The sequence below is a fragment of the Sinocyclocheilus anshuiensis genome, unplaced genomic scaffold, assembly GCF_001515605.1.
Source record: "Sinocyclocheilus anshuiensis isolate Anshui unplaced genomic scaffold, SAMN03320099.WGS_v1.1 scaffold423, whole genome shotgun sequence".
Classification (NCBI taxonomy): Eukaryota; Metazoa; Chordata; class Actinopteri; order Cypriniformes; family Cyprinidae; genus Sinocyclocheilus; species Sinocyclocheilus anshuiensis.
Window position 1 is genome coordinate 968,960 of NW_015549610.1, and position 17,910 is coordinate 986,869.

Consider the following 17,910-nt stretch of genomic DNA (forward strand, 5'->3'; position numbering starts at 1 on the left):
GGAGGCCGTTCATGAACTCACTGTCTGTCCTGCCACGGCCAAGGAGGCCGTTCATGAGCTCACTGTCTGTCCTTTCTCGGCCAAGGAGGCCATTCAAGAACTCTCTGCTTGCTCTGTCACAGTCAAGTGGTCTGTCCATGTCTCTGCTCCGCCATGGCTTCCTGCTCTGCCGTCATCACCCGGCCGCCCTGCTCTGCCTGCACCGCCATGGCTCCCTGATCTGCCTGCTCCGCCATGGCTCCCCGCTCTGCCATGGCTCCCTGCTCTGCCTGTTCCGCTTCATGGGCCTGGCCCTCCGTTCCGCCTCCACTCCACCACCCTCCTGGACTTTTTGGGTTTTGTTTGGGCGTCTGGAGCCGCCCTTAGAGGGGGGGATATGTAATGTGGGGTTTGGGTTTTGTTTTTGTTTCATGTTCATGTCTTTTATTATTTAGTTTAGTCATGGTCCCTGTTTGTGTCATGCTTCCCTTGCCCTCATGTATTCATGTAATTGGTTCCTCTGCTCATTGTGTCATGTTCTGATTGGTTGTCTTAGTCATGTGTCTTGTTTCCCATTGGTTTGTTCTTGTCTTGTGACCCTCTTGTCTGCTATAAGTAGCCTTCATGTTCCCATTGTGCCCTTGTCGTGTATTGAAGTTGTAACCCGCTGTCGGTGAGTCTAGTCGGTTCGTGTCAAGTCTGTTCATGCCTTGTCAAGTCTGTGTTTCTAGTCTTCGTCTGTTTTGGATTGTTTGAATCACTATAAATAAAACTGCACTTGGGTTCTCACTACGCTCGCCTTCAGTGGACTGATTCGTTACACATAGCAAGCAACACGGTAGCCTACAACCGGATTTACCTCTTTTCGTGACATAGGCTAAACACATTTTTGGGCCCCCCTTCACTATTAATATATTAGGCCTAATATTACCACCCAAGCAAACACAAATATTTCTTGATCAGTGGAAATGTTAGTGTTTTCCATCGCAATAAGCGCTTGTGTTCAGTCAGTAAAAATCGAATCGAATGTAGTTCTTAATTTGTTTGAGAACTCAGAAAGACCATTCCATTAATAGGCGCGGCATAGCCTACCACTTCGGGAGTTATTTTTCTAATAATTTTAACGGCCAGGAGTCACAACCACACATCAAGACATTGTTCAGATGATTTGTTTCAAGACATTTGACATGTTTCCTTCCTGAAATGTGTTGAACTAATTTTTACGCACTTCATCCCAAACCTTCCGTTGAAAATTCCAAAACGTAATTTTAGAGCTAATAACAGAGGCTTGAGCCATTGATATGCAGGCTAATGCAGTTATTAGAGAGAGAGATATTAAGCGCTTGTGAATACCTGCATCTGTGCGTCTCTCAGCAGTGTTTGGCAGCAGCGTCTACTAATAGCAAATCTTTAAGTTAAACTGCTTCAAGAACCTCCCTACTGAGAAATGTCATGTAGCTTTTCAGCTGCGAAACTATTTTGATAAATTCACGGGGCAGCGCTGACGACAACTTTCTGTCCGCGTGTGTGCGTGTCTGTGAGAGAGAACTGGAGAAAGCTGATTTCTGTACATAAAAAAGGTGGAAGACATGGAAATAGTTTTTACCATATTGTTTGTTATATTTATTTGCTCAATGTCTTCTGAGGTTTCGGTCGGTTCTTTTATTGTTGTAGATAGCCATAGTATAACAAAATATTATATATCTCTTCATTGTATATGCCCCCCTCCCCCCATTATAGGCACGTGCATAGAATGCCTATGCATAAATCCGGCCCTGGGTGTGTAAATCACATATTTAAATATTACAAATAGCCTATATAATAAAAAAAAACTTTAGTGTTTTATTTGAAAATATTTAATATAATTTAAATAGCTAACCTAGACGAAAAATGTGCCTTTGGTCGACCACCTCGGTTAAAATCTACACTCAACGTCTCTACCACTCCAACAAGCCACTGCACCTCTTTTTTTTTTATTTCCCCATTATTTCTTATTGTGAAAGATTTGAACTTTGGTACAACGAAACACTTGAATTTGAATGAATAAATCCAGCCGGAGCAGATCCCTCGCAAACACCACGCAAGTTTTAGCAGTGAACTAACGTTAAGCCCGCCTCTGAAAAGGGTGTGCCAGGGCAAACAAGTTTCGTTGCTGTCCAAATGGCCAATCATCATTACATTGTTAATCGACAGCATTGCCAAGTAATGGACAGACCAATTGGATAAATAAGACACAAGGGACACACGCTCCGGTTTCACACTGTGATGTGTCATGATGTGTTTGTTATGTCGACATGTGTTGGTGTCATATATATAAATAATGTGACGAAGTTGTCATAAAATTGAACAACAATTTAGACAGATGTACACGCATTCTGGAGGACACTGGCAATCCTGGATGGACTACTATTGACGACAGTCGAAACCTGTAATTCGGACTTTACGAGACGTAAAGGAGAGAGACTCGTCACTGATCAGAACGCATTGATTCAATCAGGTAAGATCAAACTTGCATTCAGGAAATCTTCTGTATCTTTTGACATTAACCACCCAACTATTCTTCTTGCGTGTAGTTTAAAATAGGCTACTTAAACTAAGTTGCTGGTCGAATTCTTAATTAATAAACTCTGCAGTTGGACTGAAATAGCCTATCTCTCTCCAGAGATGCAGACGTTCGTGAAAGGAAAGAGAGTTGGATACTGGCTCAGCGAAAAGAAGATGAAAAAACTCAATTTCCAGACCTTCGTGGATATTTGCAGGTGCGTAAAGGCGCATCTCAGCGTTAGACAAGAGCCGGTCCTATGCAAGTAGCAAGTTGTTTTAATATTTGTTACTAGTACTTTTTAGTAAGTTTTTTACTTGTCATATTTCAATGAAAAAATCTTGTTACTAAGAGTAAAATGTTACTATAACAATCGGAATATATGTTAGAGCTAGAACATAGCTCCTAGTAGCCTACCTATTCAATTGTCATCTTCACATACAGGCAAAAAGTACTTATAACAATGGAATCATTATTTCACAGTTTTTGACATTATTGGAGTTATTTGACACAATTGGAGTGTTATATTGTAATAGTTATTTGACTAGTAGCAAAGAAAAAAGTACTAGTGTCTATCTAATAAACAGTTGCTAGTGGCAATGTGTCAAACAGCATAGAGTCACTGTTTGGATTGCTAACTAACTACTCCTTTAAAAAGTGCTAGTAATGTAAAATATATACTAGTTCATTTTAAGGAATAAATGTTAAAACTACTTGCCATTTAATATTAGGAAAATTATATATTTATTTTTGAGGGGTGCTGATGTGTCAAAACATGAATGTGTAATTCAGATGAGTTGCAGAGATTTAAAACAAGTGGGGCTTATAGGATATAGGAAACCTGAGTCATCACAACTAGTCATGTCCTCTTGTTGTCCTCTCGTTGACACAGTTTCACACACTTCATTGTATCCAGTAAATGTAAAAAAAGATATTCCTTCACTATTTCTGACCGTCATCTCTGCAGTTTCCATCGAACAGTCTTGTCTAAAAAATGTGAAACTAACTCTTCCTGTACCCTTCCCCCATAAACCACTACTCTTATGCAATACACTCTTGCATCCATCATCTTGCTTCAGTCATAAAACCATGGATATCCTTCGTCAGCATAGTCAGTCTGCCTGTCAATTTTCTAAGCATTTCCTATTCGAGGGAGTCCCTTCTGAACTGTCCTAGATTGCTTATAAAACGCTGTAACTTGTAACACTGTCCTGGGATTCTCATAATTTGATAGCCATAAAATAATCTGCAGAATTTTTCACCATAAAAAAGACAAAGGCCTGGACAAAGTTCACCGGTTACCTGGATAAGCACCAGGCAGGCAGGCAGTCTTCGATTTCACAGAATTAGGAGTAACATTGCTCGCATATCTCTTAAGACTCCATGCATTCCTAAGAGTCTGCAGGAAGACTGTGCCTGTTACTTAACTGATTCAAAGCCAAATTGTGTTACTTACGTTATTCAAGTTTACATTGCATTGTAATCAATATGGCTATAAAGCTATAAATGTTGTGTTTGCGGAGGGAGGCACTGAACATGCCTTAGATGCGTATCTGTGCGGATGACGTAAAGTGCGTGGGCTACATGACATGTAACGTGATCTTCTGTCTTTCACGAGCATGTTCCAGCCTAAAGATAACCGGTTTTCAAAGGGATTTTACCTAAGCTTATTCAAAATGCTCAGTGATTTGTTATTCTACTGTCTGGCATATTTGTCTTGGGGCATTTGATGAAAGGCTAAGATATTTTCACCTAATTCTGAGGCTTTAGAAACAAACTACTGACTCGGCACTGCTGATAAACTGCCAAGCAGTGCTACATTCGTTAAATCACAACAGGATCGTCAGCTGTTTAAAAAGCTGTGAGCTTGTTGTTTTCTTCAAGGACTTTTAAACTGAAAGACTTAAAGTTGCCCAAATACAGATATTCTCATAGCACAAGAACTAATCAGACACACTGTTCATTATATGAACTGCGTTATCATTTAAAGAGTGTTTTGTTTTGCTTTATCAATCGCATAAATGTGTTGTCTGGAAATGGAGAGGGATGATACTTGATTTTAAGCATGTGTGTTTGTTGCTTTTTTGTGCCTGTGTTTGTGAGAGGGAATTTGGAGAATTCTGTCCTATTTGTGTGAGACAGCAGTCCAAAGCTAAACGGGGATTGCTGTAGGTGACAAAGCCCCCTTTTTATCACACATCCATTTCCCAGTTCTATTTGAATTTCTGTCTTCCTAATAATTTGTCACATTGTGAAGTTCTCATTATTCCAAGTTCAAGTCAATGTTGATCATTATTTGAGTCAACAGTACTTTAGTTGCATGTCACATGGAATCAATATAAAATATTCATAGTTTGTTTTTCCACTTTTTTGTTTTCCAGGAAACAAGGCATAGAGATGATCCAGGTAAGATACCCTTATGGCATTTTTCTTTCTTTTTCATGGCTTTTTCATGACACAAAAGCCTGCTCATTAATGTGAGGCTGCTTCCACAATACCATTGCAATATATTTGTCAGCATCTGCTCGAAACATTACAAACATGCCTTTCATTAAATGAAAATGCAGCTAGTATGCCTGGGGACACTTAAATTTAAAATATCACCATCAGAATATTACGTACTATTACTGCATTACTTCACAGTTAATCACTTTTACATGCAGTTGGAATTGTGCATTTTGAGGTTTGTATTGCATAATAATAAATGCATTGTTTAATAGGGCTGGTGTTGCTTACTGTAATGCCGTATTAATAATGTTCATACTGTTATTGCATGATCATTCTTGTGGCTTTTTTTCTTTGCCATTGAATAGATGCCAGTAAAAACAGTTTATAGACTTTTTTTTGCTTCAAAACTGTTTTCAACCAGGCCTAATATAGCCTAACATAACAAAACATACGTTTGCTTCTACAAAATTGCATGGAAATTGCACAGATTAGCCTTCTTCATATCAGTCTGATATGAGCTGCATTTAGAGTCTAAGCTGAAGCATTGTCTTATCAAGTAATTCTATAAGGTTGTGCTGAGGACATTAGTGCGATGGGACAGCATAGTACACATAGGTCTTTAAGTCTTCCATTTGTCCCTGCTTAATCTAGCTTCCTTGGCTTCACTCAAGTAAAGCAGATGATTTTTTGGAGAATAGGTTAAACACTGATAACAAAGGCACTGTAAATAGATTCACATACAATGTGTGCATTTTGTCCTAGTAAGGAACACCTGGCTTTGTCAGGGTCAAGAGTTGTATTTTTGTCTTCTACAGATGTCTTATACCTACAAGAATGCCCCCATTTTAGTGTTGATGAACAGAACATGGATTGTTCTTGAATGACATTTTTTTCAAGTTAGGCCATCACCATCATGCTATGTTTGCTCAAGGATGGCGAGTTATTGAATGATTCTGTTGCACTTGTGGCACCTTCCCTTTGTTTCACCTTGCCACTGATAAATCATTAGACACATGACTCACAGAGATTAGAATGTAATGTGACACGTTTAAGACATTATTATTATTATTATTATTATTTTGTGTGTGGGTGTTTTTTCTCCCCCTAAAAGTCTAAGACCACATTGAAAATCTGTTATTTAAAATCTATTTAAACCTTCAGGATTTTGAAAAATAGAAAATAGACATACAATTAAGAAAAAATATTGAAAATGTTCATTTTTGTTTTTTTTTATTAAAAAAAAAGATATGTTTTTTAATAAAATAATATTTTTTTAAATAATATAATATTTTATATATATATATAAGTAAAAAAAAATAGTAAATAAAAATGATTAAATTAGAAAATAGAAAACAAAATCACTAGTGGTATCAATGACTTGGAGAAATCCTTTATTTTGGAGAAAATGACTGACTTTTTGTGGTAATGTTTTCAGTGGACATATGAAGACAGTATTTGCGCATTCCAGCAGGACATGCCCTTGTCAAGCATGTTTATATTGTGTTAAGTTAAAGAGGAACTGAGGTGGCCCTGAGATACGTAAAGGGCTGCCTATAACAAACCAAGCAGCTTGCAGTGGAAATGAGGTGTGGATCAGAACTCAAAGCATATCTTTAGTTAAAAAAATAAATAAATCAATAAATGTATATGCTTATGGACAAACATTGTTCTTTAATGTTTTGCCGTGGAAAGTACATGAGTGATGGCAGAGTCACCTTGTTTTATTTTGGGACATGCATGTGAAGGCTGGTAGTCGAAACCAAGGTCCTTGTTCCCTCTGTGTCAGACATTTATGAGTGAAGCTGTCTGGATGAGTGAAACACTGAGGGCTTTTCTCCACTCCCAAGATGTACACCTCTTTGCTATCCACAGCATATAGGGCGTGGAAACTGAAGAGAGTAAAGGATGGACTTTGACCTGTTTGCACCTCATGCAATAGGCTACCCAGCTGCACCCAGTCATAGATTTTATGTGGTCTCTAAAGTACTTAACTATCTAGTAATCAGCCCATGGGCTGATCACTTTAGACAGGGGGAAGTGTCATTAATTTGTTTAAGATAATGAGATTATTTAATCATTAAGTTACTAAAAGCAATCAAGGGGAAAAGGCTTAATCTCGTCACTTTTTTTGAAAATGAAGTCTTTGAATATTTACCTGAGTGTATTTTCTGTGGGTAAGTAGTTTTTGTTGGTCATCATACTCTGCCTTCCCTTCTCAGCCTGTCCTACTTTACTTATTAAATTATTTTATAGGTTCATAGTACATTTACATATAGTTTAAAAACTGCAATTTCAGCATGTCACCACCATAGAGATAAGATAATTACACTTTCTCAAGTACTTACCAACACTCATTTCAAAAATATAATATAACCCAAGGGTCATGGGAGTGAACACATATCCTTATAAGCGTTTGGTTTAATAAGGATATGAATATATCCTTATAAATTTTCTTTTCTTTTTTTAACAAAAGTTTGGGGTCAATAAGTTGTTTTAACAACTTTGAATCAAAGTCTTTTTTTGAAGTCTCTTGTGCTCATTTTATCGAAAAAACACTAATATCGTAAAATTTAAAGTAAAAATTTAAAGTAACGTTTTGTATTTTAATATATTTTAAAATGTAATTTAAAGAAGGACTAGAAGGACTTTTGTTTGCCATCACTTCCTTGGTTTGCACTTAATTTAGCGTAGTGATGTTATGTCCCTCACACAGAAGTGTGCTAGATGGAAGAACAATAATCTAGCAAAGCAAATAAGGCCTCATTATATCCAGGAAGCAGTGAAGCTCTTTGCCTGATTGTTATTTAAAAAGCTACTTTAAATGACTAAAATGCTACAGCAACATTAATGTGACGTAAAGCATGGCTGTCTCATGCTTTGTATCAGATGATATGTGTATCAGCTGAATATCCTCTACAAAAAGAAAGTGGAGGGGTCTTTTCTCTGAAGTGTCATGAGGTGGAATCTGTGTGTCATTTTCATTCTTTATGTCTGTTTTCGCAAATTGTTTGTCACACATCTGTGCTGGCAATGAGAATATTTCCAAACATTGTAATCTGAAACAGCCATTTAGGGAATAAGATAATAAACCCTTTAGGATTACCTCTGGTGAGCCACGCAGTCCAAGTGCTTTTAAAAGAGAAACTCTGGACTGGGTCTAAGCATTATAAATAAAAGTGCACTTAGGGATGCCCCTATCCCCTATTAACTGCCTAGGCCATGTTTAAATGCCTCTGACGTTTGCCAAGAACCTTTGTGGTCTGATCCAAAAGAAATATGCTCTCATCCCGAAAGTTTAAACCCAAAGGGACCACATGTTCTGTGTACCCCAAGCAGACATTTTCCATATTGGACGACATGAAAAACCTTCAGAACACATTGTGCTGTCATAAAATAGTTGACTGCTTCTTTACCACTATATTTATGAAAAAATACTGTAATTATGCATTTTTTATCTCTATTTGCTCCAGATCTGAGCTTTAGAACAAACAAAATAGTTTGTTTTCAGAGTTGAGCAGTACAAGGTCTGAGTGATGGCACAGATCACACCTCACAATTAACATCACGTCATAAACATCGGTTCTTCAAATGTCCCCCTTGAGCAAACAGAACTTGTGGCAAAACTGGAATTTCAAAATGTAGGCATGCTGTTTATTTTGTCAACCTATTGCATTTAATTTGCTAATTATAATAGTTAATGTCTAACAAATAATACACACATGTGCATTTTTGAGAAAAAGACATCCTCTGCCTGTTCATATATTGACATTAGAATTCTCCCGGAGGGGTATTGTTAAACAATGTCTCATGGATGTTTACTGAGCTCTTTACCTTGTTCTCCCGGTCTAGCTGGATCTGAGCCAGCCAATAGAGAAGCAGGGTCCATTTGATGTCATCATCCACAAGCTGACTGACCACATTGTTGATGCTGACCAAAATGTCACAGAGTCTCTGCTGCTTGTTCAGGGTGTTCAGGTAAATAGATAAATCAGCTCAAGTGGCCATACATTTATCTGCTCTTCACTCCTTGTATTTTAATACAAAATAAAAAAAAATAGAATAGTATATATTTTTAATATTTTGTTAAATTAACATATTAATAATACTATTTTAATAATAATAAAAATAATATATTATTAGAAATACTTAAAAAAATAATATTGTAACTATATATATATATATATATATATAAATTGTTTTATATCTTTTTTTAAATAACTGCTGACATTGTTCTTTCATTTCATTTCATCATTAATTGTATGTTTTGACCTCTTTCCAGGACTACATAGATGCTCATCCTGAAACAATGATTCTCGACCCTCTTCCAGCCATTCGTACCCTGCTGGACCGCTGCAAGTCATACAAGCTAATCCATAAACTTGAAGAATGCATGCAAGGTCTGTCTACAGCATTAATACACAGTTATACATGTGTGTGTGATTTAATCACACAAAATACAACTGTGTTAAATACAATTATTGATAATGGGTGACCCAGCTATATATTTCAGATAAGCTCACCCCTAAATGGCACGCAACCAATCTGGTTGGTTGCTTTTTGTGTCAGACATGCTAAGCTGTGATGTAGATCAGACCGTTTACAGCATTTCCACTAATTCTAAATGTTGCAAATGGTTCTGTAAACCAGGCCTTTAGAACCTCCTTTGTTCTTCAGGGGTGAACTAACACGAGGAGGGCAGGTTTTGCCTTTCCACAGGGGAAGTGTGAGGCTTATGGAGGGCTTATGTCCTAAAGCTGCTGAGTCGTTCATTCTTTGTGCTGCTTGCGTGCTGCATTCACTGGCCACAGAAATAACAGGAGGCCCGCAGGATCACTACAAGCCAACAGAATCACCAGCTGTGTGAATGACGTAGTGCCTAAGGAATTCCATCTAAATCTGCACTCTTATTCAAAATATTCAGCCTAAACATTTCCACACATAAGTATCTACACATACACTACCATTCAAAAGTTTGAGGTTGGTAAGAGTTTTTAATGTTTTTGAAAGTCTTTTATGGTTCAAATACAGCAAGAACAATACTGTCAAATATAATTACAATTTAAAATAACCGTTTTCTATTTTATTATTTTTAAATAATTATATAATTTTATTATTTCTAATTTATTGCTAAAAAAGCTAAATTTTGGTGAAACTGCGATGCATTGCTTTCTTGCTGAATAAATGTATTCTTAAAAAAAAAAAAAAACTTTTGAACTGTAGTGTAAAGTGGGTCTTAATGGGAAAACTGGGATTAGTTCACCCAAAAATAAAAAAAAATCTGTCATTAATTACTCACCCTCATATCGTTCCAAAACCGTAAGACCTTCGTTGTTCTTTGGAACACAAATTAAGATATTTTTGATTAAATCCAAGAGCTTTCTGACCCTGCATAGACCGCAATGTAACGGACACATTCAAGGCCCAGAAAGGTAGTAAGAACATTGTTAAAATAGTCTATGTGACATCAGTGGTTCAACTTTAATTTTATGAAGCTATGAGAATACATTTTGTGCAAAGAAAATAAAAACAATGACTTTATTCAACAATTTCTTCTCTTCCGTGTCAGTCTTTGACACACGTTCAGGAGAGTAGCACGACGAATGCCGACATCACATGCATGCGTCGTGCTACTCTCCTGTATGTGCGTCTAAGACTGAAATTGTTGAATAAAGTCATTATTTTTGTTTTCTTTGCGCGCAAATAGTATTCTCATAGCTTCATAACATTACGGTTGAACCACTGATTTCACATGGACTATTTTAACAATGTCCTTACTACCTTTCTGGGCCTTGAATGTGTCAGTTGCATTGCTGTCTATGGAGGGTCAGAAAGCTCTCGGATTTCATCAAAAATATCTTAATTTGTGTTCCGAAGATGAACGAAGGTCTTACGGGTTTGGAACGACATGAGGGTGAGTAATTGATGACAGAATTTTAATTTTTGGGTGAACTATCCCTTTAAAGTCTGGGACTGTTTCAATTTGCATTCTTTTATAATTTAGTACAAACTACCATTTTATTACCATTTTTTATGTCAGGATACAAACTTGAGTCAAGCAGTTACTTAAATAAAAATTAATTTGAATGATATAATACCTTATTTGGTTTGTCCCTCTTTTGCTTTAATGACAGACACACTCAAGCTGTATAAACTCCACAAGTTTGAATACAACCTGATGAGGTTTTTGAGAACGATCCAAAGAGCATCTTGTGTGGTCAGTGTGACAGTGTGGCTTTTTGGACCCCATTGTATATGAAGCTCATATTATAAAGGATCTTTAAATGCAAAAATTAGCATGCTTTCCAAATTGTTCACAGAGAAACCTCTTGCATTCAGATCAGAGAAACTGATGTTGTCCAATCAAAACCATATCAGAACGTCAATGTTCTCCAGAGGGACGTGTGGGTACAGGAGTGTCAGCTGAGGGTTAGTGTGAAGTTAACCATCTGCCTTGGTGCTTCCCCAGTCTCTACGATTCTGTTTAGGATACAATGGGAGTGACTATTTTCTCGGGTCTGCTCACCAGGCAACTGCCTCTATGGCTATTAGCTTATGAAACAACATTGCAGTGGATTCTGGGAAAGAAAGATAACACAGCTCATGTACCCTCTGTATTACACAAGATCCTTTTTAAAATAACTCACTTGCCCAATACATGCATGTTTGGCTCTATCAGCAAGTGCCATCAATGACTGATTTTGTTAAATGAGACACATTTTTCCATGAGCTAATCGACCAATATGTCAAGTCCATGTGAACGGATGACAACAAGCTGTCGTGGGCCAAGTGTTTGAATGTAAAGCAAGTACTGCATTATGTGACTTACATTTATGTTCTTACTCATGGGATTTGCAGTAAAGTTCAGTGCTATTTTGGCTGAGTTCATCTTGAGTCATTTGACTTGGTTGTGTAAATTGATTGCTCATCCTATGGTTTCATAATGAATCATAATCAACCCGTATCCCCCAAAATGCACACTTTTATCGTTTATCTCATACATCAGTTACACATCACATTGCTGTATTCAGCATTTGTAGCTGCTTTAAAGGTTACTGCTTGTTTGATCAAATGGATTCATGTTCCTTGTCTAATGTAAAATGTGATGCTTTAATACGCTGAGCTGTGTTGAGCTGCCCAACATAGAAAAAGATTGTTTTTGTGCGGCTATAAATAGCCTGCACTTTCACTCTTGGAATAGAAGCTGTTTATAAGATTTAATTGATGTTTTCAGATCAAAAGCAAGCTGAAAATTCACAGATACCTCAGCGGTTTAGTTTTAAATGTTTCCATGGATCCAGTAGTAATATTATTCTGTATAAAGTCTAGTCATCACTTAAAATGTGTGCAGGCTACACATCATCCAAACTTGGTGTCTACGAAGAGTTATGCTCATGGTGTGCTGGTTAATCTTGTCAAGATGTTGCTGTCTGGTTACATTTTCATTTGTGTGTGTAGCAAAAAGAAAAGAAAGAAAGAAATGCTAGTTAGGGAGAAAAAGACACAGAATGTAAGATGAAATCAAAACACATCCAAGAATCAACTATTTATTGCTCCCAGACCTTTACAAACAAAATTTAGAATCAGAGTTGGCCATCATGATCAGATCCATAAGAGTAAAGAAGACAGTTGTCAATGTTTTCTTGACTTTGACATAGAGTTTAGATGTTTAAATCAGCTTTATCCTAATAATCTTTTTCATAATAATAATCTCCATAGTAAAAAAATATATATTAAATGTATTTATTTATTTTCCATTCATTCAAATATCATCAAACATTAATTCCTAAATATTTTAGACAATTTTAAATATTAAATTTTTTTAGAGAATCATAAGTCTCAGAATCAGAATCTAGTTTAGAAGATCGCTCCATGGGACATTTTATAACCTAAACCAACCGTGCTTTGTCAAATTATCTGATCTGAAGAGGTTTTTCAAATATTAAGCAGTGAAGTTTGTTAATGTTTTAAACCAATAATAATACATTGTTTTGTTTTTTTTTTCAAGAATTTCACCCTTTTAATTTGTCTTTTTTTCTTCATTATGATATCAGTGCAGTTACATTATCAAACTAAATTTTTAACCAGAAATTAAAAACATTCCCAACACAAAAGAAGTATATTCAAGTCATTATATGTATAAAATGCCTATTTAAATAATATATTGTTAAATCATTTCATAGTTCTAGACAAAACCGTAGCATGTGCTCATGTGTGTTTTCTGTAGATGACAGAATCTGCTCACCTCCATTCATGGTTCTCAAGAGTGAATGTGGCACTGAGACTCTGGAGCAGCTTCAGAAACATGGAATCACGTTTCCCTTCAGTAAGTTTAAGACATTTAAAATCAGCAGTAATCTTCAGGACCATTTACATACATAGATTTGGCTCATCTAATTCCGAAAAGGAGTTTAAGACTTCAAAAAAGCTGCTTATTACATATTTCCTTGTGTACTGTGATGTGACACATTTTCACACTATTTTTGTTTGATTGCAGTCTGCAAAACCCAAGTAGCTCATGGCATCAACTCCCATGAGGTAAGAGACTCTACTCTACTGTAACCTGCACTATTTTACATAATAAGCAGTAGATAAGTACAGTAGAGTACAGTGATATTCAGATCCATTACATAAGAGGTGCTACATGATGTTAGTTAATCATTTCTAACACTGAGTAGCGTCTCATTAAAATTATTAATTCTGGGCTTGAGTATCACAATTAATCCTGCAGGATTTCTATTTTCGTAAAGCTAGAGAACTGAGAGGTCTAATTATTATCATTATTAGTAGTAGTAGTAATAAAAAACACATAATTATAATTTCTGTGATATTTCAACAACACTGTGGCCACTTCAGTGATTCATTTCAGTTGCCTTGAACGTGTGATACTAAAAAAAAAAAGCTACAAAAAAAGAAAAACCACAAAAATTGTAAAGTATTTTGACACATATCCCCCTATAAAGAGAGAGTACCTGAATCTCTCATCACTCTGAATCACACGTAACCCTGCTGTCCTCATGGATGATTAACAGGGGTGCAGCCTCCGTTGCTATGGTGACCATATCTTTGATTCTCAGTGACTAATGTACAGGCAAAGTCTCTGATCACTTACATTCCTTCAGAATACTGCTTGAAGACACTTTTAACTCTGTTTTACAATGTTGACAATGAGGGGCGTACTAGATTAATGTGTCACCACTTACTGCTGAACGACTGTGTTTTGTGCAAACAGGTTGATGGTCATGTGTTTTATGACTGTGAGCACATGGGTTTACTTAGCTAAAGGAAAAACAAGGAACATACGTGGATTGAGGGGGTTTTGGTGTGGCAGTCTTAGGTCAAATATAATGTATGCACTGTAGTCTCACGACACTTTCTTGTTTGCTCCTTTACATTTCAAGATAACAACAGGAATCAGTGTATTTTATTGTGGTAATTTATAACCTACCTGCTCTGGAATGTGTTAAGATGTTGATTTGGTTCCTGCTCAATAGATGGCCATCATCTTCAGTGAGGAAGATCTAAAGGACATCAAGCCCCCATGTGTCATCCAGAGCTTCATCAACCATAATGCAGTGCTGTATAAGGTGTTTGTTGTAGGAGAGGCCTACAATGTGGTTCAGCGGCCCTCCATTAGAAATTTCCCATCTGGACCCACAGGTCAGTTGAGTCACACAACATCCCTATAATGGATAAATTCATTCATTAAATTCATTAAAGTATTTAATGAATGTAATTTGTTTAGAAATATTTTGCTCTACAATTGAGTCATAAATCAAACTCTTTATAGATAAGCAAATTATAAGCAAATCAAGCTTATTAGAATGATTTCTGAAGGATCATGTCACACGAAAGACTGGGGTAATGATGTTGAAAATTCAGTTTTGCCGTCACAGGAATAAATACAATTTTTAAATATATTATTTCACAATATTACTGTTTTCATTGTATGAAATAAACACAGCCTTGGTGAGCGTAAGAGACTTTTGAACACATTTTTGAATTATAGTGTATAGTTTTTTTATATATGTGACCCTGGACCACAAAACAAGTCATAAGGGTCAATTTGTTTGAAATTGAGATTTATACATCAATGGAAAGCCTATTTATTCAGCTTTCGGATGATGTATGGTATTGTTAGGATAGAACAATATTTGGCTGAGATACAACTATTTGAAAATCTGGAATCTGAGGGTGCAAAAAAATCTAAATACTGAGAAAATCACCTTTAAAGTTGTCCAAATTAAGTTCTTAGCAATGCATATTACTAATCAAAAATTTAGTTTTGATATATTTGCCGTAGGAAATTTACAAAATATCTTCATGGAACATGATCTTTACTTAATATCCTAATGATTTTTGGCATAAAGAAAAATCGATTTTTGACCCATACAATGTATTGTTGGCTATTGCTACTAATATACCTGTGCAACTAATGACTGGTTTTGTGCTCCAGGGTCACATATTACTTTGTATTACATCAAGGTTTGTGCACATAGAAATAAAGACAAATCTGTAAATTGCACTCTGTGCGTGTCACACATGGGACACAAGTTCACCAGGCGGCTTTAAAGCCAATAAAAACACTTTATAGGGTGCCAGGTCCAGAACTAGTCTTTCAACTAGTTTTAACCATCCACACAAGCATAGGATATGACAATAAACCCACTTAGTCTGGAACTTTTTATAAGGTTACCTTATATGTTTGAAAGCTTTATCAGAAAGTGAGATTGACATTAATGGCACTCGTGAACAACTCTGTGTGATGGCGAGGGCTCTCAGCCTGTCTAGACCATTCTGTCAACATATGTTGCTGAGAGAAGTGGTTTATTTTGTCTTTTTGACATGGTATGTATTAAATAAGCAACTCAAAGATTTTGTTCTCAGATGCCAATGTGGTTTGGTGAATAATGCCCCCCCGATGGCCAATCAAATTCTCTGTTGCCAAGATTTTGTCATTTTTGTTGCATAAACTTTACAGTGAGACAGTGAAGGATTTGGGGATTTTTCTTTGCTGAATAAATGTAGCTGAAAAGGACAAAAAGAATTGAAATATTTACTGTTCACTGTTCAACAGTGGGGTTTTTTTTATAACTGGGTTTAAATTTTTAATTTAAAAATAAAAAATACAGTAAAAACACTTAATATTGTGAAATGTTATTACAATTTTAAAAAGCTGTTTTCTGTTTTAATATATTTGAACGTGTAATTTATTTCTGTGATGGCAAAGCTGAATTGTCAGCAGCCATTATTCCAGTATTCAGTGTCACATGATCCTTCAGAAATCAATCTAATATGCTGATATGGTGCTCAAGAAACATTTCCTACTATTAGCAATCATGAAAACAGTTGTGCTGCTTAATATTTTGATAAATGTAATGTCTTTGCTGAATAAAATTATTAATTTCTTTTTTTTTTTTTTTAACTTGCTATCCCCAACTTTTGGAAAAGTAGTGTAAATATTTCTTACACAACTGAAGTTGTGTTTATCTTCTAGACAGGAGAGTTTTTTTTTTTTTTTACTTGCTATCCCCAACTTTTGGAAAAGTAGTGTAAATATTTCTTACACAACTGAAGTTGTGTTTATCTTCTAGACAGGAGAGCAATATCCTTCAACAGTCACCATGTGTCCAAACCAGAGTCCTCTTCGGACCTGACCTGCGTAAGTCAACATGCCTCACATTTATAACTCAAGCAATGCTTTAACCCCTTCGAGTCAAGAAAAATTACACTTTTCTTCAACTGAACTATTCTGTAAACATTTTAAGTAGTTTAAATACCTGGAAACGATCAGCAAAATCCATTAATTTTTGACATTTTTTATTTTTAATCTAAAAAAAACATCTAAATGAATGCATCAAATGATTGTATATAACTAAAACGTCTTATAAAAAAAACACTTTTGAAGTCTTTTGGCATTCACAATGAATAATAACCATACATGTTCAACAAATAGGCATTTCATACTTTTTGTCCCTTTTCTGGTTTCCTCTAGAGGGACAACATGGAGGGCCAGTACGGGGAACCTAACAAAGATGTCATTCAGAAAATTTCCAGAAGGTTACGACAGGCCCTTGGCATTTCTCTGTTTGGGATTGACATCATCATCAACAACCAGACCGGCCAGAACGCCGTCATCGACATCAACGCTTTCCCAGGTAAATGCAGGTCCTCACAGTCCAATGACTGAATCCAGTCCAACAATGACTGGGTGTTATCTTTATGCACTGACCTCTATTCCCACTTTCAAAACCAGAAATGCAATAATGCAAACAGACCACATGGTGTCAGTGCGGAATAATAAAGAGGCCTTTTAGTGCTTTGTAATACTAAAATAGGTCATATTTCTTTAAGGAGTTTACCTCTATTTAAACAGCTTCCTACAACTTTTGAATTTATCCAGTGGAATGTTTTTTATAAAAACATCTACTATTTGCTTTTAAGATGTTGGAGGGAATCTGCTTCTCTCTTCTCTCCAAAACATGACACAATATATTTCACATTTGACGGTCTCTATCATTCACTTTGGGTTTTCACCCACTATTCTTGCCATGCTTTGTGTGTATATATATATATATATATATTTAAGTCTTACATCAACTGCTGATGCATCAACACTTTGTTTTATTTGAATTATCACTCAGTATGTTATTTAACCGTGTAGCCTATTACTATGTCTTTGGAAGGCTTTTAACACATTAAAATGCACAAATTCACATTATTTCTTATTTATGTGTAATGCAGGGATTCTCAAACGTTTGTGTCATCTGAACCTCTTTCACCTATATACATGAAGCACCCCTGAGATTTTAAAATAAATATTTTAAAAATGAAGTATCACATTTGTATGTTCACAGTTCTCTGACAATGGTTTATGCATTTATTTGATCCAAAATACAGCAAAAGCGGTAATATTGTGAAATATTTTTATTATTTAAAATAAT

General features: G+C 35.9%; 1 protein-coding gene across 2 annotated transcripts in view; it reads left to right on the top strand.

Moving 5' to 3' along the window:
* The first annotated feature begins 2,154 nt into the window (after window positions 1-2,154).
* The window catches only part of LOC107659161 (inositol-tetrakisphosphate 1-kinase-like), a 19,748-nt gene continuing 3,992 nt past the window's right edge, over window positions 2,155-17,910 (top strand). Inside the window, exons 1-10 of one of the 2 annotated variants that reach the window (XM_016447996.1) lie at window positions 2,155-2,476; window positions 2,642-2,738; window positions 4,903-4,927; window positions 8,819-8,944; window positions 9,249-9,366; window positions 13,194-13,292; window positions 13,464-13,504; window positions 14,461-14,626; window positions 16,561-16,628; window positions 16,962-17,124. In XM_016447996.1, coding sequence (XP_016303482.1) covers window positions 2,644-2,738; window positions 4,903-4,927; window positions 8,819-8,944; window positions 9,249-9,366; window positions 13,194-13,292; window positions 13,464-13,504; window positions 14,461-14,626; window positions 16,561-16,628; window positions 16,962-17,124 — 901 coding nt within the window. In that variant the 5' untranslated portion in view covers window positions 2,155-2,476; window positions 2,642-2,643. The remainder of the gene's footprint in view (window positions 2,477-2,641; window positions 2,739-4,902; window positions 4,928-8,818; window positions 8,945-9,248; window positions 9,367-13,193; window positions 13,293-13,463; window positions 13,505-14,460; window positions 14,627-16,560; window positions 16,629-16,961; window positions 17,125-17,910) is intronic. The other variant, XM_016447997.1, reaches the window with a different exon arrangement.